This window comes from Fundulus heteroclitus, chromosome 5, assembly GCF_011125445.2.
Source record: "Fundulus heteroclitus isolate FHET01 chromosome 5, MU-UCD_Fhet_4.1, whole genome shotgun sequence".
In the NCBI taxonomy this organism is placed as follows: Eukaryota; Metazoa; Chordata; class Actinopteri; order Cyprinodontiformes; family Fundulidae; genus Fundulus; species Fundulus heteroclitus.
The window spans coordinates 27,216,167-27,240,006 of NC_046365.1; the positions used below are offsets into that span (position 1 = coordinate 27,216,167).

Sequence of the window (23,840 nt, forward strand, 5' to 3'; positions counted from 1 at the left end):
CAGCTTTCCTGACCCTGGTACATTGTTTTGTCCTGGCAACGTGGGGATTGCTGTGTCATGAGTAATTCTTAGCGCGATATCTACGGTACCCGACGACTGTCGACGACGGTGCCTAATCCGTGGCGGTAAACGCTTCATTGAACTTTGGGATTTTCCTCGCCTTGTCCCAAGTTAGGTGTCAGTTTTGACAGCACTTGTTCGTTGGTCGTCCAGTTTTGATGGCGGCGGGCGATCTCAGCTGTATTTGTCCCGCTTCTGGGCAGAACCATGTCATACGATTTCTCAGTTTTGCCGCATCGCAGCCTAGCTTTACGCAGCCTGCGGACGGTCTGGCTAGTCTTCCTTTAGCGCAGACGCAGGATGCATTTCTTGCATTGCCATTCCTCTGTTCGCCTCACTCTCTTAGTGGCACACCTACATGATTCTGAGGTACCCCTGTTGCTTTCTTCAAAATTAGATTATAAATAAACATTAAGATTATCCAATTTAGGAATTTCACAATCAATTCAGAATCATAGGCCTCAATGGGTTTTGTGGGATAGCAATTAGTGTCACTTTATTTACTACTTGGGTGTTGTTGTTTTTTTTTCTTTACTTTTGAACAATAAATCTATGTAAGTTGTTATTAGATAATTATTGTTGGTTGGATCGATATACAGAGTTTCTTTTTAGGGGATTGTGGTCAGAACCGCCTGAAACTCTCATTCCCATCCACCCACAGGGCTATGAAGGCTATCTCACTATTTCTGTCTACTACCCCCCCCCCCCCCCCTTCACAAATAGTAGACAAAAAGTTTCTGCAGTAGGAGGAAGATGTTTAACCATTTACTTAATTTCCATTTCTCTCGTGAAATTTAACATTTGGTTGTAGGTAAGAACTATGCAGCAAAACTCTTGAGTGCATGATGGGGAAAATGGTTCAGGTTTGTCATTTATTCAGCTTTTGTTCTTGAGTTTAGAAGAGGTGGATCTGCTTTTGCTAAATATATATATATATATATATATATATATATATATATATATATATATATATATATATATATATATATATATATATATATATATATATATATATTTACAGTAAAAGAAAAGTTTTGCCCCATTTATTTAAAGGTGCTGGTTGAAAGAAAAACTCATAGAGATTCTTGGCCTTGTAGGATTTTGTAGGATTTGAAGTTACCCTGTGAGCACTTTACCAGAGATGCGCCGAGAACTCAGCTGGAGACCGGAATCATAGGATTTTGAGCTTGATTACAGTAACTGCCCAGTGGGAAATGAAACTTTCAAAGTCTTTCTGTTTAGTGAACACACCACAAGTAAGAGTAACCAGGTCATGCTGAAAACACCCTTCAGTGGGGAAGTTTTTACTGAGGGAAGAGGACTCGGATTTATGGATTTTATCATGATAACCAGTGTTTAAAATGAAGTCAGAAGAAGCAGAGTGACGTCAAACTATTTTCTACCACATGTTGAGACATGCCCGTATTTATAAGGTGTGGAGGATGGTGAGGGAGATCGACCCCTACAGCAGATAACAGGAAGGCTCAATAGAGTATATCAGTTGCTCTGTTTTATCCTTTTGAGCTTTTAGCCACTGTTTCTGGTGGAAAAAGTGGGATTAAAAAATGTTGGCAACCTCAGAGGTAAAGTTAGGAGAAATACAGTGGTATTAATAGAATATAATCCTTTGTTTATCATATTATATCCTGGATTAATATTCAGTTATGATGTCTTAAAGCCTTTTTTTTAAAATAAACCCAGATTGACTCACTCACGTTTGCGCCCATGGCCAGTTTCTGGGCAGACCACACATTCAGAGCACTCCCTTTCCTCCCCCGCTCTCTATACCTCCCACCCTCTTCATCTCTTTCTGACTCTCTGCATCCAGTCCATCTGTCCATGTTCTATGGAGACAATGAAAAAGACACCAGCCTGTCAGGAACAGAAATATTGCTGTTTTGAGAACAAAAATCGCTGTAATCTGGTATGTGGAAATGCCCTTCATAAGTCGATAGCCCCAGCAAATAAAACCACATTTATTCACAGTTTGCAGCTGTTAAAATCATCTTTGTTGTCTGTTCAACAAGAATTATCACAATTGTATCTTTACAAAGTAGTAGACAGCGCTGAAGCCATTGCCAAGTACATAGTAAAAATAGGAAAACAAGGTTAAAAGCTAAGTTCTCTCATAATGCTTTCCCCATTTTTGCGTTAACCCAAATACTAACCCTGTGCTTATTTTTGAGTATTACTTAGGGTTGTTTTAATAGATTTTTTTCCTTTTGGTCCGCAATACTGATCTGAGTCCTTCAAGATGAGACGTTTGCTTATACTGAGTCCCAATCTGATACATTAAAATTAACACCATGAATGTGCTTTAAAAATATTAAAAATGTCATGTGACATTTGATCAGACCTTTTGGATTGGATGGGAGTTGAAGTCTAAAAACACCTTGATCCTGACCCAGATTGGATTGGGATGCTCTTAAAAAATGACCATGTAGTGGCTTTTAATGCCGTCACAGCAGGTTGCATGCTGGTATCGGGCTACTTAATGTAACCGCACGTCACAAACGCAACGTTATCCGCACCAAGTAACGCTCGTGAAATCACTTTCAGAGAAGCCCGTTGTCAACATTGTAGCTTGGCTCTGTGTGCTTGCATTTGTTATCTTTTGAGCTTGGTATTTATAGCTCAGATTACAAAGCTGTAATTGAAAAAGGCTCCACTTCTGCAGCCAAGTTGGTGCCTCTTTGACGACCGTGTCAGCAGTAAACCTCAGTAGCAGTTGCTCCTCCTTTGATGGACGAAAATGCGGACGGAGTCAGGTGGTTTTATTATTTTCCTAAATGGTAAACACATGGCCTTAGCTGTAGCCTAACATCTGTCATGTCCGAGATACCGGGAGGAAATCATAAAGCTACCTCTCAAAAAATAAAACAAAAACGCATTGAAAACTGAATCCTACGTCATTCTAAGCTTCCCTTTTTGGTTAATGCAGACATGACGGTTGATCCAAGATGTTAAATGCGCAATGAGTAACAATCGTTCTATTGATCTTTAAATGTTGGGAGTGCAATCCTCTGCCATCAACACAATCGATTTGCTTTTTTAAAGTAAGAGCAGACCATCACAGGGAACATACATCGAGGCTGGCGCCTCACTGGAGACCTTCAGACCGGCCCCTGGACCATGTATATTACATGTTCATCTGCCGGGCGTCGATCCAGTGTGACACGTGCTGTTTTATGACGGACGGCCCAGGAGACGGCGCCGCCTTTTAGCAGAGACGTAATGGATCTGAAAAAAAACGATGGAAAATATTTACGAGTGCATCGAAAGTGAAGAAAAAGAGTCGTTCCGACAGATTTAAGCTCCCTCCTCCTTAAACTAAGTTAATTAGATGTCGGGTTTGATGGCGTTCTCTGTTGACGCACTGTGACCGCGGCAATAATCGTTAACCGCGTTGGGAATTATGATTTGAGGCCGCTTTAAATGAGCCCTGATGCTGTAGATCAAGTCAGGCACAGAAAGAACAGTAGATCTCCTTCACAAAGTCACAAAGTCTTTTTTTTTTCCCATGCTAGTTCAGCAATGTCTTAATTTCCTCTCTTGTGTCAATTTATAAGATTTACCACAGAAGCAATCATTGGTCACAGGTAATTAGTGTAATAAGTGGGTAACGGGTCACGATAGCCTTCTCTCTGCTTGTTTTAGAAATGGGTCATATTATGTATGCGTAAGTGTGTGTGTGTGTGTGTGTGTGTGTGTGTGTGTGTGTGTGTGTGTGTGTGTGTGTGTGTGTGTGTGTGTGTGTGTGTGTGTGTGTGTGTGTGTGTGTGTGTGTGTGTGTGTGTGTGTGTGTGTGAGTGTGTGTGCGTTAACTGGGTTTCAGAGAGTGGGGGATTTGCCAAAGAGGAGAGTATTGACCGGTATCTGGGCTGGAAATGTGACCCTCTCTTTTAAAAGCCTGTCCAGTAATTATGTCAGACATCTTGGATGGCCTGAGAACTTATCCATTATTTAAGGATTCATAATCTAGGTCAGCTCGATTTCTATTTTTTTCAATATAGATAACGCCTCAGCTCCTGGGTCTAGTTTAAGACGACGTTCAGTCAGCTGTTTATATTAAATAGATAGCTTTGTCCTAGTTTTTTTTTTACCTCATATATTTGGAAACTGCCTAGGAACTTATCATATCACTTAAATTTGAAGATTTCTTTCATTGTCATCCGTTTGTTGAGTGATAAAGTCTTGTGACAGGATATCTGCTTTTATGTTTTAGTGGTGAAATGTGTAGATTTTCTCCCAAAGATGATCCCGTTGCCCTCCGGCTGCATTTACAGTACTGTTAATGAAAAATAGGAATTGCTATATCTCTATAGCATATGGGGAAAAAAAGATAATGGACAATAGATTTTATTTTGTTATCTGATGAATATTAAACTTCATAAACTAAATTATGTCAGCAAATGACTGAAGGGCTCGATTGTCTGTAAGATTATTTATTTTCCAAACACCATGCTTATTGAGTACAGTAGATTAATTAACATTGCCGTACCCTGCATTGTTTTTCTATTTTTCATTCATTATATGTGTCAAACCTTTGGAAAGTCAAAATGTATTAGTTTGTGAAAATGTTTTTGAGTGAAAAGAACCATAACAATGGATGAAAATACCTTATAGGGCTACAGTTTAGTCACTCCTCAGGTTATTGAAATGAAAATACCTGAATTTGTTTATTCAGCTGTGCCCAAGTCCAGTCCTAGAGAGCTATTGTCCTGTAAACTTTATACGCATCGCTGCTCCAACACAGATATTTAGTGCAATCGTTTGTCATATTGGTATTGCTTACAGTCATATTGTGACAGTAGATTTGTCATATGTTATTTTCTTTTCAGTGACACTGTACTTGTGGTTTAAAACTGACACCAGTTTCCCGCTTGATTAATTAGGTTCATAATTATCTGAACCAGTGGGGGGCGCTCTTAGAAGGAAAAGTAGCATACCCGGTTATGAATCTCTAGATCACTGATTTCCACACCGTTGATTCAACTGTACATACACTATTCAAAATGGCAGCACACCCAAAGTCCCTCCTATAGTCCAAAGGTGTGTCAGAACGTGGTATTACACCAACCCTCTTCATTTTCTCGTGTTTTGACCCAGATGACGCTTGTCTTTTTGAAAACTGCTGCATACATGGCAAGATAGGGAACAGTTGGGCAGTAGCTTACGTATTTGTAGTAGATACAAGCCAGAGACAGTACAGGAGATGGTAGAGTTACTCTATATGGAACAGAGCGGCAAGCATTCAGAAACAAATAAGTACTTAAAAACGACTAATTTTAACAAATTTCTATACTCATTGTTTGCTTCAGTCTATGTATCTGAATCACAATATTTAAGAATATGTCTGTGGTAGTTTTACTCAAGGCAAATATATCGTGAGAATTTCCTCCTGGCCCATGCGTACTTCATGGTTATTTCACCACCGTCGCAGATATTCTAAAGAAGACATTCTTGTCTTCTCGATCTACTTGGATTTTTTCCCCCTTGTATTTATTATTACACTATCAAGGCAGTTTTATCTGTCTATAATTGTACAGTGTTTAGTTTGTATACAACAATGTGTGTGCCTTTACAGTGGCCCCGCCAAAGGCACATGCATGTTGCACGTGTTGACGATACAGGAACGATGTGAAGTGGGTGCAGAGCAGCTGTACATAGGATGTGCGTAGGTTTTGGAGTTAAGGTGGGCAGCTCCTCTATGAGGCAGAGTCAAACATTCAAACAAGTGAATGTTTGACTCACAAATAAGGCAAAACATTTTGTTTTATTTGGTTTTAAACGAGCAAGAAGTAATGAAAGTGGTTGGATGTTCTTTAATAAAAAGCAACAACAATAAAGCAAAGCAATCTTCACAAAAATGGGGGTATGGTTTGGATTTAAATAAAAGGACAGTATGTCCAGGTTCACAGGGAGACTGGTTTAGAGAGCAGGATAGAGGCAGAGGAAAGGTGCGTGCAGTGACCCGGGGCCGGCTGGCTGAACGCTCACATGTCAAAGCCAAAAGGCAGAGCTGCCTGCCTGCACACCCATCTGGGGCCTGTCAGGACTACAAGTCACGCAAGTACACACACACACACACACACACACAGAAACGGATGCCGTCTCCACGTCGACAGAGACCCACATGCCCACACGCTGTAGTGGAGTGAGTAGTTTGGACGCAGCCCGTTGTCTCAGGAGGACAGGAAGAGCTGTCTGCTTGCCAGCTTTTTCCTGGAGCATCCAGTTGAGGAGTGCACATTGCCGTCATTCACCATCTTCTCTTGGTTGATATTTAATCATTTGTAAAAACGGTTGGATGGTCAAATTCCAAGCTTAAGATTTTCCAATTTTTTTATAATTTCTCATAATCCGTATTTTTATCTCTGCCCTAAAAGGATCTAGGCATGGACCGGCTAACTGCGTCAAGGAATACGGAGGTTATGAAATATCCCCGGTTTGAAAAACCGCTAAAGGTTTCGGTCAACGCGGTTTTAAAGTCATTGCAACATGACCCTGAGGAGATGCTTGTTTGACATCAGTTTTCTCTTGCTGTGTGGAGCATGGGGTGGAGCAACACTAGCCATCCCCTACCGGTTGCTGCGAGTGGATGTTTAACTCGTTAAAGAAGGCTCTTACGTTTACAAGACTAGCTTACAACAAAGAAAATCGGCCGATTTGCGTTACCATTATAACGTGAAAACGAGGTGCTACTCATCAACACTCACACAAGGGTAACAATGTTTTAAAACTAGTTGCTAGTTGCAATCAGGACTTCAGTTAAGCAGCAGTCTACTTCAGGGCGGCTACCGGAGCTGGTAGCCTGACTAACTAAGCCGTAACTCGCCCCCAAATCAACTTTGTTTTTGCCGATAAACTGTTAACACGGTTGTCTTATAGTGCTGTCTACATAGCCTGGTGATTATTTTGCCGGTTTACCCGTTAGTGTGGCGCCCTCCTAAGGTTCAACGGGTATATTGCGTTGAATTTTTAATCAGTTTTGCTATTGGTTCAAGTTTTTGTGACGTCACCGAGAGAAAGTGACGTCAGTAGTGCTGCCACTGTGGGGTATAAAAGCAGCTCCGTCTTGTGCCTCCGTAGCGAGTCGGAGTTTGAATAGTGAGTTCTGCGGTTGATTTTCTTCTTTTTTTTTTTTTTTTCTTTTTTTTTTAGCTTTTATTTAGCTTTTATTAGTAGCCCACACCACTCCCAGCCCTCACTCCCCGCACAGAGTAAAGCTCTGGTTCACGGGCGAGTTACACTTTAACCAGCTAATGTCCTCACGTTATACTTTTGTTACTTAGTAAATCTCAGAGAATAGACTTTAAAATACTTCTGTTAGTCTATAAATCCTTAAATGGCTTAGCACCTAAATACATCACAGACTTGTTATCAGTGTATCAACCCTCCAGACCACTAAGGTCTTCTGGCTCCAGCCTTCTCTGCATACCTAGAACCAGAACTAAACACGGAGAAGTAGCATTTAGTTCCTATGCTCCACTTATCTGGAACAAACTTCCAGAAAACTGTAAAAGTGTGGAAAGCCTGAGTTCTTTTAAATCAAGATTAAAAACACATCTGTTTAAAATAGCCTTTGACTGTTCTAGTTAAACAGTTTTACTGTTTTTAATGTTCTTTTTTGTTACTACATTCTATCCCTACTTGCTTTTATTCTATTTTCTATCTACATTTTATTATTTTGGTATATCTTAATCATGTAAAGCACTTTGTATTGTCTTGTACTGAATTGTGCTATATAAATAAATTTGCCTTGCCTTGCCTTGCCTAAAGAGCAAAACGACAAAAAAATGTTTCGCAATAGACGTGTTTACCTAAAAACAATTTTCATTAATACAGGGGAAAATAATTTTCCAGTATTTTATTTGCAGATCACTAATCAGAGTCAAGTTGACCGATGCTGATCTCGGGTCAATTGATTGGTACATCTCTAATTATTATATCTTTGATATTCAGAATGTTTGTTTTGTAGCTGTAGGGAAAAAAAAAACGGAGGCTTTGCTGTTTTGAATATAAGAAATGAGACGATGTTGTGCTGTTCGGTCGTGTTTTTGGTTGTCGATTGTGCAAAAGATTGTGCAAAAGAAATCTCCCTCATGCCGATGAAACAAGAATTGAAAGCACCTGAAAAAGGCTCCTTTTTATTGCTGTGGTAAATATTCTCTTTGGGAGCTGCAGGTTACTCCCATGCACTGGTGGGAGGTCTGCAGCAGCTGTAGATGTGTTTTTTTCTTTGAATATGTGCTCGCGTTATAGATCGATCTCCCCGGTAAACGTACTCAGTCAAAGAGACGGTGCAACGCCGGGGGCGGCTGTTTGCCTACATGTAACTGTTAGGCACCTGAAAAACCAACCCGATCGTTTATCCTTCCACCCAAAAAAGTATGTTTGCTAAACATGAGGGGGGGGGAGAGATTTTTTGCTGGTGTTGTCTTATTGCTGGTGAGGATTTGATATCCCCGCTGCGTGTGACGGTTCAGAGCAAAGGTCCTGCTAGCAACAGGCCACGTGTTATATAATCCCTCACAGATGGAGAGTTCCTCATTGAGACAACCTGCAGCTCACCGTGCCATTCGTTTAGACACTGGCCTCTACTCGCTATCATGTGCTGCTAATATACGATTTATTCTATTTTTTATTAAAATCCACTTATTTGGATTTGTTTGTGTTTCTTGTGTAATCCATGCGACACAAAAGATACCCCCCCCATGAAAGATGTCCTGTATTAACGGGGCACCAAATCATCCACATGTCCTTAACAAATCCTTAGCATTAGCAGCAGAGGACACAAAGTTATGGGGCTTCCCAGTAAATCCGTAGCTGTTTATGTAACTGGCAGCAGGGCTTTTCTAAGAACTCAGGAAACAGGAGGCTCTGTTGCTGCTTGTCAGTGTAAAAGGCTGAAGGGAATAAAGAAAAATAAAAGAAAAAGGTGGTGCCAGCAGAGTTTTATTAGAAATGCAATGATTACAGCACATGCTTCTTACCTTTATCTGATTTTTATTTAAAAAAACAAAAAAAAAGGAAATCAAAGTACATTCTGGTGGTGTGTTTATAGACCGACAATGGTGGGAGGTCTTCGGTTTGAGGCACTTTAGGATTAGGTAAATATAGTTCAACTTTTTCATGCCTGCATCACTTGTATTGATGGTCACACACTTTCACTCACCCTGATTTAGATCCTATTTGCAGCTTTTCTTTCTTTCTTTTTTTTGGCAGCATGTCTGCTTGATAAACAGGCCCCTCTAAGAGGTATTGATCCTGTGATTAAAGGGTCATGACCAGGAGTCCCGGGTTTGTGACCCTACGGCCTCTGAAAGGGCCACTCACACCTCATTCAGATTAAACTCAGTGATTCCGGCTCTATCTCTGTCTGTAAAACCTCAGCTGAGTCCCGTCTCTAGCAAAAAAAAAGTTGCTTTCTTTATGTGGCTTTCAAAAGAGTAATGTTTCAGCTTTTTCTTTTTATATATTAAAAATGTACACTGCAAAAACGGTTCTAAAAATAAGTCAAATGTTCTTCAAGTTAGTGTATTTAAGTAAATACGATTATCTGCCAATGGAATGAGTATTTTGACCCTAAAATAAGATAATTAGACATCCTGCACTTGAAATAAGATGATGAAGATGAATTGTTCCTATTTTAAGTGCAAAAATCTTATTCCATTGGCAAATCTTCTTATTTACCTTCTCAAATCAAGGACAAATACTCAAATTTTAAGAACATTTTACTTATTTCTAGTTCTGTTTTTGCAGTGTACTCGTTTTATTTGTAACCTGCATCTACTGTCTGGTTTGAGAGGGCGGCTGCTGCAGGAACTGACACGGCGAGCCGGCCGTCACATGCCTACTGTTGCGGTTGGCAGGTTTCTTCTACATAATACTTTGTAAATTCTTTTTCTGCTGAGTAATTATCTAAGTGCCGCACACTTGGTTTACGTCATAACCGCAGAGATGATTTAAAAAAAAAAAAAAAAGTGACATCTTCCATGGAAGCACAGCAATAAGAGGGTAGTGAGGGTGTCTGAATGCTGATAAGTTGCAGTGGAAGAGACGTAACAGCGGCCAATAAGCGATGCCTCATGCCACTCGCACGCTATTTGTGGCCTATCTACTAGGAGCCGATAATAAGATATTCGGGCATAAAAAAAAAATGTGTCGACACGTCGGCGCACCCAAACTTCCCCCGTCCGTTTGTCGTGTCGGTCGGTGAGGGCTACGGCGGGACGAAGAGCAGGACCGCACGTAAATGGGGGGTTATCTGGGGTCGTCTGCCGCTGGTTTTAATCTCGACTGAGAGCCTCCGCTGTCTGCGGTTAGTACGTTTCTACGGCCGACAGCCCAGAGTCTCAGACAAACAGGCCCACGCAGGACTGCAGTGCCCCGCTCTTCCCTCACAGCACTCTTCATCAGGCCGTGCATGACCATCTGGGAAGAAGAGGCTGCCTATTGTGACTTAGGATAAAGTAGTGTGTAATGATGCAAACTACATAAAGGTATGCAGCGCCCTGTCGTTACGTCTTTGGGGATCCAAACTGTAATATGTTTCATTGGGATTCATTGGATGGACCAAGAAAATAGTCAGCTCTGTTGTGAAGTGGAGCTAAAACCTTACAAGGCTTTAAAAAAAAAATAAAAAAAAAATTTGTATCTAGCTCACTTTAATCTAATACCCCTAAATACACTCTGTAGCAACCAATTTCATTCAGAAGTCACCCAAATAACAAATTATTAATCTTACTATAAATTATGCTGGTCTGGGGATGTCTCCGAGGTTTCTGAGTTAACATTTGTGAACAAACGGCATCATGAAGGCCGAGGTGAAATGTCAGGGAGAGAGCTGTGGGGAATTTTAACGCAGCGCTAGCTTATGCAATTCAATTCAATTTTATTTTTATAGCGCCAATTCATGAAACATGTCATCTCAAGGCACTTTACAAAGTCAAATTCAATCAGATTATACAGATTGGTCAAAAATGTCCTATATAAGGGAACCCAGTTGATTGCATCAAAGTCCCGACAAGCAGCATTCACTCTTGGAGAAGCGTAGAGCCACAGGGAGAGTTGTCTGCATTGTACATGGCTTTGCTGCAATCCCTCATACTGAGCAAGCATGAAGCGACAGTGGGAAGAAAAACTCCCCATTAACGGGAAGGAAAAACCTCCAGCAGAACCAGGCTCAGTAAAAAACGGTCATCTGCCTCGACTGACTGGGGGTTAGAGAACACAGAGCAGAGACACAAGAGAGACAAAAAAGCACAGAAGCACACATTGATCCAGTAATCTGTTCTACATTATGAAGCACTATCTCAAGCTTTAAACTGTTCTGTTCATTATCTGGATATGGAGAGAGCATGCAAACCTACCAAGATCGGATCTCTAGCAACAATCATTAAGAAAAAGCGCACAGGGAGACCCAGTGTCACTTTGGAGGAGCTGCACAGATTAACCGCTCAGGTGGAGAATTCTGTCCGGGCAGCTAGTTGTGCAGTCGAAAGATCTGGCTTTTACGGTAGTGTAGGAGGAACAGAAGCATAACTGGGGTGGGCTGCTGGGGTAAAAATGGTTCCTGGGCCTTCTGTCTGCTTTGCAAAACATGACACGCGACAGAAAACTAACACCGCACGTCACCCGGAAGACACAATCCTTCAAAAACGAAACAAGGGGATGGCAGCGTCAGCCATTGTTCAGCCAACATTGGGAAGAGGGTTCTCTGGTCAGATGAGACCAAAACGGGACTTTTTGGGCTCAACGTGCAAATTGTTATTAGCAGAGGAAAACAAACAGTTTACATCACCACAGGCAAACGTGGTAGTGCTTCAACATCATCACGCTGTGGAGAAGCTTTACTTTGTCAGGGACAGGCGACCGCGGTCAAGGGTGACGGAAAGACGGAGTTACTTAAATTAAGATCCTCCAAGGAGACCTGCTCAAGGCTGCCAACGACTTGAAACCGGGGCGGAGGTTCTCCTTCCAAGCAGAACGACGCTAAACATACAGCTATAGCCACCATGAAGGGCTCAGATCAAAGGACGTTCAAAGGACGGCCAAAGTTCAGTCAAAGTTCAGAACTAAATCCAGTTGACAATCTGTGGCAAGACTTAAAACGCCGATATTCACACAAAGTCTCCTTCCAATCTGCACGGCAAAATTAATCACACCGTCCCCAATAGAATACTGTGCTTTAAAGCCCGTTGTTGTATCTTGACATCAACTCTGCTTTCTGAACACCGAGCTGCATAAATAGGTCTACCAGGTGCTTTATTGGTGTAGACTAACAGCTTTAACGCAGCAGTGAATAATCAAACACAACATCAACATTTCTGTACCAGTGTACCCCAGTTGATTCCCTTTTATACTTCATCAACGCAAAATAAAGCCCAACGCGTCTTTTGGCTTGATTTCCTGAGCCGTCCGTTGAAGCTCCCAGTTAGACTGTTGAAAAAGAAAGGCCCGGAGTTGTGTCGCGCCGTATATTTAGTCTGCGACCTCTCCCAGGTGGAGCCATGTTGCTGGTTGTTAAAAGGTGACAGTCGGTACCTGTGTGTGTGTGTGTGTGTGTGAAGAGATGAAAGGTGGGTTGAATAGAGCTGATTCAACATCCGCTTGACCCGAGCCAGACTGATGGGCATCGTTCAGAGCTCGTTTGTTTGTGTGTGCGCGCATGTAGACATTCGTATTTGTGGGTTTCAAAAGTTGTGACCGCACGGACCGCCGCGAGACAGCTGTGCGCTTGTTTAGTCTGCGGACACGCGACGTTTGTTCCCATACAATAAGCTATACAGCACTTGTGTAATGGCTGCATAGTTTGCCCTTATGCTCTTATCAGCACCATCCACGCATAACCCAACCATCACACACAGACGGGCAGATACGCTTCAGCCACCACTCGCACGCAGACAGCAGAGCGTGGCGGGGAGTTATGAAGCCCAAACATCTGCAGCGAATTCCTGCTCCGGTCCTTTGGGTCCATCTTTAGGTACCCCACCCTCACCCACCCCACCCCGGGATCACTGACAGTCTACTGGTTCCCCCCTTCCCCAGGCTAAGCTGAGAGGGCAGCGCCTCCTAATGGGGCTCTGATTTGGTTAAAGCTGCAATTATCCCCCCTTTACCTCTCAACCAGGGTCCATTAGCGGAATAGATGGTACCTGGGGGGGGGGGGGGGGGTCACAGAATATGGAACTGTCAAGAATGATGGAGAGCATGAGCAGAGCAGTCTCCAGGAAATGCCTTTCCACCACCTCCACCATCACTGTACCTTGTTTTGTAATGTAGATTGGGCGTGTAGCGGGGGGGCGGGGTAGGTGAGGTATCACCTTGAGAAGGGAATTAGGCATGAATTATACGCGACCCGTTGCCCGGAAACCAAACGTAAGTGTAAGCCATCCGCGCGGGTGATGGATTTTTGGATCATTCACAAAGGGCACCTCACACCTAAACACCAATTTCTAATGGTTTCACGTTAGAAAAGTTCAAACTAAATGCTGCGCAACTTCCCAGGGCTTTTTCAAACGACCACCTCGGACTAAAACAGGGTTGTCAAACTCATTTTGGTTTAGGGGCCGCATACAGCTTAATCTGATCCCAAGAGGGCCACACGAGTAAACTCATTGCAAGATTAAATAGAACTAATAAATGTGGACTTGTTGTTGATTTTTATATTAAATTAATATCACTTTTACACAATATATTATGAATAACCTCAGCGTTTTTAAGAAAAGTATGTGCAATTTCAACAATACTTTTACTCAGTTAAACATTTACTTGTGCATTATGCATAAGAACTGATCACAGTGATTGTACAATGTTGAAAAACATTTATTCACATTTTTTGGAACTTAAAAACATTGTCCTACATGACAAAATACATCAACAAGATAAAAATTAAGAAATTATTTAAAATTTTCCACACCTGAAGCTTAATCTGCTAATTAAAACACAGCACCCCTCGTGAACAATATAGGAACTGCATATTTTCAATTAAACGAAGTACATGTTTTTTTCAATAATTGTTTTATCATTCTCTTCCTTTTAGCTCCTCTTTCTATCACCTTTTCTTTTTTTTCTTCTTGTTCTTACTTTCCTCTCCTACTTTCCCATTGTAGTGTCCATATCATTTGAGATATTCCCCCCATGAATCATAATAAAACTATTCACATTCATAAATCAAGCAGAGCACTATGGCAAAAGCAGTACTGCTCCACTTGTGAAAGTCAAATCTGATGAGCTCTTTTTGACATTAAGACAACAATTCTTATTGCCACATTGCCAGACAGGAAACTGGAGAGAAGGAAAAAAAAAAAAAAAAAAATTATTTTTTTTATAATGATAATGCATTTAGCCACAGGGCTGGACTAAATTGTTCGGCGGGCCGGATCCGGCCCACGGGCCGTATGTTTGACACCCCTGGACTAAAAGGACGCATTTTCAGTCGACAAATGTCTGTGCCATCCACCAGGTTTATTGTGCTCTTTATATTTATCCCACTGTTTCCTTTCTTCTTGTGTCTCCTTCGTAGACGAGCTCACCTGCGGCTGTGTTTGGAGAGGTTGAAGGCCCTCATACCTCTGGGACCCGACTGCAGCCGCCACACCACCCTGGGCCTACTCAATAAAGCCAAAGCACACATAAAGGTACAGACGGAAAAAAAAGTTTGTCACAGTTACATCAGAGAACCGCATCGAAATAACCCCCACAGGAAAACCAGACAATCTGTTGTAAGATCTAAAACATTGTGTGATTTTTTTATTTTTATTAGGATACAGTGCTTTGCAAAAAATATTCATTCCCGTTTAGCTTCTTCACAGTTTTTCCACCTCAAACATTAGTGCAGTTTTGCAGGATTTGACACAACAGACTGACTAAAGGTAGTGCGCAACTGTTGAGCACGAGCCGCAAGACCATTGAGGTCTGCCTTCCCCCATCGTTGCACATCTACAGACGAAAGTCTTCGCAACATAGCTCGGTCAGGCTGGACGGAGAGAGAGCCTGTCCGCGTCGTTCTTCAAGACCATAAATTCCTAATTAGATTTTGCTCTGAGCTTCGACCGGCCACATCAATACGCTTTGATGCAAAGCAAGGGAGTCCGACTCCGGTCCCCGAGACCTGCGTGTCTTTGACGTCTCCGGCAGCACTTGATTTACCTCCTAATCATGTCGTCAAGTTCTTGCTGCAGAACCGTTCATGATGAAATGCATGATCCCTGATTAAAACCATAGCAGCGTGGCTCCGTCTGTATGTTTAGGATTGTTTTCACGCAGGAAAATAAAACATAAATAAGACTTTTTGCAGCATTTTGCAGGTTTTCTTCGAGTATGGCCAACCGCTATGACCAGCTTCCCTGTCACTGCTGAAGAAGAGCGTCCCCATAGAATAACGGTGCCACCGCCGTGTTTAATGGCGCCGTTGCAGTTGTAGGGAACTAAAAGTTTTGAATTTGGTTTAATAAGTAAAACAATGGGGCAGAATAAATTTGCCTGCACAGTGTGCCCAGGGGGCTTCTCGTCCGTGTTATCACTGTCTACGTTATGAGGTCTGGTATTGTTCGGTGCTATCACATATTGTGGAAAAGCCGGAGGGGGTGTTTGGCCTCAGTTTACTGGAGGGCTTAAACACAAATAAATTTTTTTTATATGACATCGTGAAGGTTGGACACTGGCTAAACGTCATGCAGGGGACTGCCATGGATGAGGCAGTGCGTTTGTGAAAACGTTGGCCTGGAGTGTTTGCACGTGATGCAGGGGGTGGGGGGAGGAGTACTAGCATAAAGCCAATATTGTTGTTCTCCACCGTCACCACTCTGCACCTCTGCTGCTGTCAACTGCAGCCTCTGCGTGGCTTTATTGACGGCCTTTTGTTTTTGCTCTGTCACTAGGAGTCACGCTTGTTGCTGTCGGCCACTGTGACATAAGACTGTTAGGTCGGAGCACGACGCCGCTGTATCAGGCACGGCCGCGGCCCCGGCTTGTATCACAACGGGCAAAAGGGCCGCGCACGAAGATGTCAGTGTATTAAAAACGTGATAAGCGAGCGCTGGAACTGATAGATATTCGTTTGGTTTTACTGAGTTTGCCGTTTCCCACATTTCCTTTGGTGGGGAAAATAGTTTCCCTGCATGTCAACACCTAACCTCCGGATCTTGTTTTTTAATGTTTCGGTTGCCGTTTTCTCCCTTTTCTGCTTCCTTGGTGGTTTTCCCCAAATAAAAACAGTAAAGCCTTTTTCCTCCTGTGGACATTTAACTCACACAACCAACACTAGGGATCTGCTCTAATATGGCAAACTCATAATGATTGTGGGTCAATTTTGCATAATTTTCTAATGCAGCTAATAACTGATTTGTAATCTGTCAGTGTACTGCCAACCAGAAAAAACTCGTCTTTTTACTTCAGTAGCATTATCTCAGGCTTATTAGTTCATTTATTCAAACAAAATCCCACGTTAAGAATGTTTAGTTTGCTTTTAATCACACGTACAATTTTGCCAAAAATCCAAATTGCGACATATTTCAACCATAATTGCGATTTGATTTAGACTTTGCTCTGCATTAACCAAAAGCAACAAAAATGGCCTGTAGATAAAGACGTTTGTAAACAAGAACTATCTTAAACATAGAATGTAACTGGTTTTATTAATCAGAATATTCTTATTGAAGAGAATAGCTTTGTGAGTTGGACATCAGTCCTGGTTGAACATAAAGAGCAACCAACAAACAAGTCTATGTTTTAAACCGTTTGACCACTACTTAATGCTGTGGGATTCCTGGAAGTTTCTGGTAAAAAAGTATGATTATATAAACTCTTAAACAAATAATAAAATTAGATTAGCTCACTGTTGCAACTCTGATCCCTTCCAATGAGGGGGCAAACCCACTTTAAACATATTACCGACACCTAAAGGACGCGTCTTATCCATTAATTATTACGTAGCCAAAAATTGCAGACCTCTAAAATTTGAAAATTGAGGTTTTTTTTAATTGCAGTTATATTACAAAGGCGATTCATTGTCCAGCCCAAACGTATTGGCTCTCATTACCCCTATGTAGCAAGTGTAACCAAAGCATTTTTAATCAATTTTTGACTATTTTAAATTCATGCGAGTGTTGAGGAACCTTTGATCAGTAATCTCACAAGTATGAGATGACAGCTTCTTTTTCAAATTAGAAAGAAACTGAAACTGTGAAGAAAGAAGATTGGGCGAGGTCCCAGGTTTATCTTGCCAGCGCACACATTTAGACACACACATTAACCTAATATGAAGCTGGTTTCACATCTCGCCATGCATGCTTTCGTATTGAAAAAGACGTGTCACATAGGTATAAATAGGAGGACGCAAAGAGGAGTTTCTAGAACATCATGTCTTTCAAGTACTTACGCGCTCCTGTTCAGTGAATGTCACATGGAGCAAGTTTCTACGTGCTCTACTAGCGCCCCTAGGTGGTCAGATATTTATGTGCAGATTAAATCCGAATAGGGCCTCATCCCATCATTTATTTAGGGGTATGCCATTTACTTCCAGATTCAAGCATTCTGCATGCAGAGGTGAGTGAATCTTCATCAGCGCAGATGGTACGTCTGCATAGCTTAACATGAGACAAAGTAATTCAGCTATTACTGGGTCATTGCTGTGATTCTCAAGCTGCAGTTGTGATGATTTTATTTTAGTGGCTTACATGACGTAAGTTTTTCTACACATCAGCAAAAAAAAAAAAAATCATGGCATCCTGGCTTGGATCTGTTGATCAAACTGTGTGCGCTACAGCGTCAAATGCCAAGTAAGGAGATGTTATCTTCCTATGACATGGTTTCTTCCTGCACCATTGGAATGAAAGGCAGATACGGCAGATGGATAGACAGTGTGATGGGGGGTGTTAGAAAATGGCGAATCCCTGTTCTAGAAGGGTCCACTGGATGAATCCTCCTCACTGTGCACAGTTCAGGAGCAGTTGCCTCCACTGAGGGACCCCTGCTGTCAGCGCGCACCTAGAGTCCTCTCAAAGTTAAGCTGCAGTTTACTCTGACTGTTTTCTCGGTTTTATCTGTCGGACTGACTCTAAAAGGCAACTGCCACTCCCAGCCTGCTGCACCTAGAGAGGCCCCAGCCTCTCCATGTGTGAGCAACATGTGGCTGAGGCAGCAGCGCCTGGCGCACCCTGGAGAAGCTGCAGCACAGCCACTGGGGGAGAAATGTAGGGGTGGAGAGCTGAAGCCCCCCTGAGAGGCGCATGACATTCTGGCAGAAACAGAACCAAACATGCACACAGCTTGGCATGGTGGAAGTTTAGGCCCGGTGCCGCCACGAAGTGGGAAAAATGACCGAGCTAGACTTTAGATGGCGACTTTGTATACCTCAAAAATGTCAGTGTGACAGTCGTCGTGTTTCAGGAATTCAAATTCATTCAATCAAAAGCAATATCTCTATGGAATTTTAGAAAATAAAAAGTTACACTTTGCTTTCACAGTTATTTAGGTTAGGTCTTTCTGTGACAGAGGACTGTAAAGACGTGGTAACGTGTGTATCAGTACATTTCAGATCTAAATAAATGAGCCTGTTGTCCGTTCTGGCCATGAAATAAATGAATAAGCTGTCAAACTGCGTTCTGTCTGGATTGTGGTCGTGCGGATGCGGCGAGTTCCAAATGACAAATCTCAAATGTCTGTTCTCTAATACCCCGCGTCTCTGTCCTCACCAGAAACTTGAAGAAGCGGACAGGAAGAGCCAGTACCAGCTGGAGTCTCTGGAGCGCGAACAGAGACACCTACAGCGTCAGCTGGAGCTGCTGAGAGGAGGAGGAGGAGGTGCTGCTGCAGTCCAGAGCAGCCCGGCGGAGGGCGAGAGGATACGCATGGACAGCGTTGGCTCCACCCTCTGCTCCGACCGCTCCGACTCCGACCAAGGTGCGTACGCTGCCAGCTCCCCGCGGCTTTTTTTTGGCTTGTTTTGCAACAAGGAGAATGGAGCGGATAGAGCTACTCTGGGTCTGAATAGGGAGGGAGGTTCTGTTCATCAACAGAGATTTACTGAAATATGTTAAGAACGGCAAAAACTCTGCTGCTTGACATAACAGCCTGTGACAATGTGAAGGTAAATGATTGCTTTGTGGGTTTTAAACCATCACAAAATAGCCATCACTGAACACTTGAAATCATAGAAGGATTATTCAACGATTTTGTGTTTCCTGATGTCATGACAAGAAGAGAAAATGTGCTGGAGGCTGCAGAAGACTCGAGACGGAGGTGGAGATTCCCCCTCCGGCAGGTTAATGACCTTAAACATAGAGCCAGAGCTACAATGGTGGTTAAGCTCCATGTGTGTTCATGGTTTAAAAAGACCCGATCAAATGCTCAGCTGTATGTGCTGCAACAGAAACCGCTCTAGAAGCACTCCCGCTTCATCTTTCTCTCATTCGTGAAAAAGGCCCCGAGATACTAAAGTCCTCCACTAGGGGCAGCACATCCTCCCCGACCCGGAGAAGGCAGAGTTTAAGACAAAACTCACAGATCCATTATCATTTTGAGTTAGAAACAAAGCATTTTCCCCAACCAGGCAAATGTCCTGCCACAGGAAAACAAATGTTACCCTTACTTTGCTTTACATTTACTTCTTATTTTTAAAAACAGGAAAAGATTAAAAAGAAATCGGGCCCAGCTCAGTATAACTGCAGTTACTCAGCAGGTTCCTGTTCTGCAGAAAATGGGGGGGAAAAAAAAACATACATGTTAACATCACACCAGCAGCAAACAACACAGGCACACCAAAATCACACTATTATAGAAAAAAAATAATAGGGTGAATAGAAATAAAAAGATAACTAAATAAACCTGTCATCATAGGGTCACGACTTCCGTTACCATCCATCCATCTTCGTAATAATAAGCACTTTAAGAAGCTTCATATCTACAAACATATATAATTAGTTGACAGTGAAATGTTGTCTTCTACTTTAAAATTGGGTCAAAATGTAACAGATTTCTGTAAACTGTAACCTTGAACGGTGACATAAATAATGTGCGGGGGAGCCTGACTGTAGCTGCTTCTTTAGAGCACCCCGCGCAGAGCGAGCTCATCCTTTTGTTTCTTTCCCTTTCCTCCGCAGAAGAGATCGAGGTGGACGTAGAAAGCACGGAGTTCTCCCATGGAGAGCTCGACAGCGTGAGCACGGCCAGCACCAGCGACCTGGACGACCACAGCAGCCTGCAGAGCATGGCCAGCGACGAGGGCTACTCCTCCTGCAGCGTCAAACTTGCCTTCTCCTCCTAAAGCCGCCGCCCAGCACCACCAGCCCTGCCAAACCCGCCTGTCCTCCGTGCCGTCCGCTGCGACGACAACGCACCCCCCCACCCACCAATCTACGCTCCGAGCCTTTTCGTTACGCCGCTCCCTCCGCATTAAGGAACCGACTGCTGGAGGGGCTACAGCCAGAGCTGCCCCCCTGCCAGCACCCGCCCCCCACGGCCCCCCTGAACAACCGGTTTTAAGCTTCGTTTAAAGGGAGATCAGAGACTTTCCACGCGCCAGTCTTCTGGATTTTTTTTTTTTTTTAAACCTGTGACAAAAAAAGAAAAATCGAATTGATTTTAAGTGATATTTGCTTTTTCGTTTTTTTTTTTTTTTAAAATATGCACAACCCCTGATTTTACTCCAAATGCACTTAAATTTTTTATAGTAGTGAACTTCTTCACAGTTTTTAAGTTCTTGAACGCGGGTTGTGTGTCGATACGTCGGATCTTGTTTAACAACGGGGGCGGTCTCTGCCATATCGACGCTGCTCGGCCCTTTAAAGAAAAATGAAAAAAGAAAAAACCCCGGCCCCGCAGCGCTTAAATGCCATCCCCGTCTCATTGTTGATCTCTGCTTCACACCACAGGGGCTCGAATCCTCATGATGGGTGCTATCAGGGAAGCAGATCCAACGTCTTCGCTGTTTCCTCTCCAGCCAATCACAGAGGAAGGCGGGGCAGAAAAAGCAATCCTGCAGAATGTCGGTCCTTAGCGCGGTTTTCTCAACCCCCCCCCCCCCCCCCCCCCCCCCCGGGGGCGGAGACCGTAACTTTGTGCGAATGTGTCGTCGTTTGGGTTCCCTTCCCCTCAACAAGCAGCTAAGACGAGCCATCCAGCACTTGCCTACTTTCCGTATAAATAAGGCACAATCCCAGACGAGATGAAGACACAAACACAAACACAACACAAAAAGCAGCAGCAAGAAGGAACAAAAAAAAAATCTGAGCGGCTACAAAGTTTGGGACAGACGTACGTCCTTGTTTTTCTCCCAGCAGTAAGAAGCAATAACTCCCGCGGTTGTTTTTGCCTCGTCTATTTCAACTCCTTTTCTCTTTCTTTTTTTTTTTTTTTCTCGTTTTCCCTAAACAGTTGTGTGTGACTGACCCCAACAGACAGATTAAAGCAATTATTCTTCTTATTTTTTTTTGTACATACAAATAGCTTAATAAATCAAATTTTAAAAAGGAGTTTTAAAAAAAAAACACAAAAAAAAAGATAGTTCATGGGTAGAAATATCGCCTCTGTTGCTGTTTGACTTGTGTTCATGGTGCATTATAAAGGAAATTTTAACTTCAATATTTCTTTGCTGTTTTGAGATAATTAACTGCTATTCGCCTCCCGCCCTGAAGGGGGCGACGCAACATTTATTTGTGTGATGGAAAAACGAAACAAAGCAGCTCTCTTGTCCGTCCGGACTTCTTAGTTTTTAGGGTGCAGCTCTTGTTCGGCACAGCTTTTTAAATTTATTTATTGGACTTTTTACGTTTTTGTTTTGTTTGTTTTTTTGTTTTTTGTTGTTGTTTTTCTCGTAAAGATTCCTCGTGCATGTGGCATTCCTCTGGTGGGTCGGGCGTTCTGACGGAGAAAAAAAAAAAAAAAAACGGGTCGTATGATGTCAATGATCTCCCATCCTGACCTTCACCGGCGTTAAAGAATTGCACTCCAACCACAGTTGTCTTTATGTTAAACCTGCCATCCGATCAGTCACGCCTGAAAAGGAAAGAGAGAAGAACTCCCGCCAGTTTTTGAATATTTATTTTTCCGGTCCCTTGAAGAGCATTAGCAATGGAGAGAGAAAGAAGGAGAGACAGAAGAAAAAAAAAAAGCGTTAACTTATTTTGGTTCTGTCTTATTTTACTCGCTATTCCTCATTCCTTATTTTAAGAATTGTATATTTTATGTTATTAAGCTGATTTTTATTGTTATTGTTTGAAGGTGGGGAGAATTTTAAGGAAGAAGAAGAAGAAAAATGTAGCCATTTTGTTTGATTTCTTGTTTTTCTGATGTTTTATTCTATGGACACTTGAAATGTACTCGGGGCCCCTAAGCTGCTCCCAGTGCCAGCCTTGTTCAGAACCGCCTCCGGGCCCCCGGAGCGGCGCCGTCCTCCGGGGCGCCGCTCTGCTCCGGGTCGGGTGGCGTCTGCACAAGACTCGCTCACTTCCAGGGCTTCACCTGGCAAACACTGAGCCGGCTACTACACAATAAACGAGAGGAGGTCTAAAAAAAGCTCCAGCTGTCCTCGGCGGCGAGGATCGTCCTCTCTGTTAGACTCGGGGGGGGGGGGGGGGGGGTTTAAGCGACTAAATGTCTTACGTTTGCCTCCGTTTGAGGATTTGACGAAAACGAAAATGACCACAAAAAAAAAGAACAAACCTTTGGTTTCTCCCTGAAGGATGTCACTAAGGCGTGCGGTCGGACACGTGAGCTCCCTGCAGAGCTCCGTTGAGGTTGTTGGACTTGGCACTGAATCAGAAAGTCACCGCTTTTGGTGCTTTATTATTAAAAAATGCCAAAAACACCTCCGAACACCTCAGTGTCCTCTCACTCTCTCTCTTTCTCTCTCTTTCTCTCTCCCTCTCTCTCTCTGAGGAACAGTTTACATTTGCTCCCCCCCCCCTCCACCCTTTAATTTCATAACTTCAATCTTAGTGTTGCTTTATCGTTCTTTTTTCCTTCATACGTCGGTTCTCTGAAGCTGCACTGCTGACAGAAGAAGGGCTAGCGTGGTTGACGACAGTCTCCCTGTGCAACGCGCCGTGTTTTTTTTCTGCGCTGGGACAGATTTTATCAAACGCCAGAACCAGAGACATGCACCGAGGACTTGAGCGGTTGGCTGGATTTTTCCATCCTAACCGGCGAGTCTGTCTGTGTGTGTGTGTGCATCCCTGAAAAAGGGCCAAGCTTTAACCAGAAGGACCTGATCCTGGACTCGTCTGCACACCGACCTGTCCGGGTCTCGTTTTCTGCTGAATTTTATCCTTCCAGCTGACCCTAAGCCGAGCTTGGACTGCGGGGTTTTTGTGCAGGCTGCTCCCCGATCGGCTAACAGGCAATGTCTGAAAACTGATTTCTGGCCATGCTGCAGATTCAGAAGCATATCTTCGCAGAGCTATATTTTTTAGCCTGAGCATTTGGGGGCCTCCAGTTTGAGCCTCGCAGTTTGGCCAGACGCGGGTCAGGATCGTTCCAGAGCTGATCAGCAGAACCTGAACCCCCCCCCCCCTCCTTCCTGGTCTCTGTGTCTGAACCAGCGGGCGCCCACTTCCAGGAGCAGTGCAGTGAGGGGAGCCTTCCTGTTGTTGTGAGCCTGTGGCCGTTTCTTTGTAAAGACGCGCTCTCTCTCTCTCTCTCTGGTCATGATGAGGATTCTAGTTGTGTATGTTGAACATGCAATACCAAACAATAAAGCCACCAAGATTTTCAAACCCGAAGGACTGAAACGAGCTGTCAATACCACAAAATGTCTCTCTCCTGAATGTACTGTA

General features: G+C 43.1%; 1 protein-coding gene across 2 annotated transcripts in view; it reads left to right on the forward strand.

Annotated features, from left to right (window-relative positions):
• Window positions 1-20,860, forward strand: part of mxi1 (max interactor 1, dimerization protein) — a 30,980-nt gene extending 10,120 nt beyond the window's left edge. For both annotated transcript variants that reach the window (XM_012867002.3, XM_036137330.1), the window contains exons 4-6: window positions 14,591-14,705; window positions 18,765-18,969; window positions 20,169-20,860. In XM_012867002.3, the coding sequence (XP_012722456.3) occupies window positions 14,591-14,705; window positions 18,765-18,969; window positions 20,169-20,332 (484 nt within the window). In that variant the 3' untranslated portion in view covers window positions 20,333-20,860. The remainder of the gene's footprint in view (window positions 1-14,590; window positions 14,706-18,764; window positions 18,970-20,168) is intronic.
• Window positions 20,861-23,840: the final 2,980 nt, after the last annotated feature.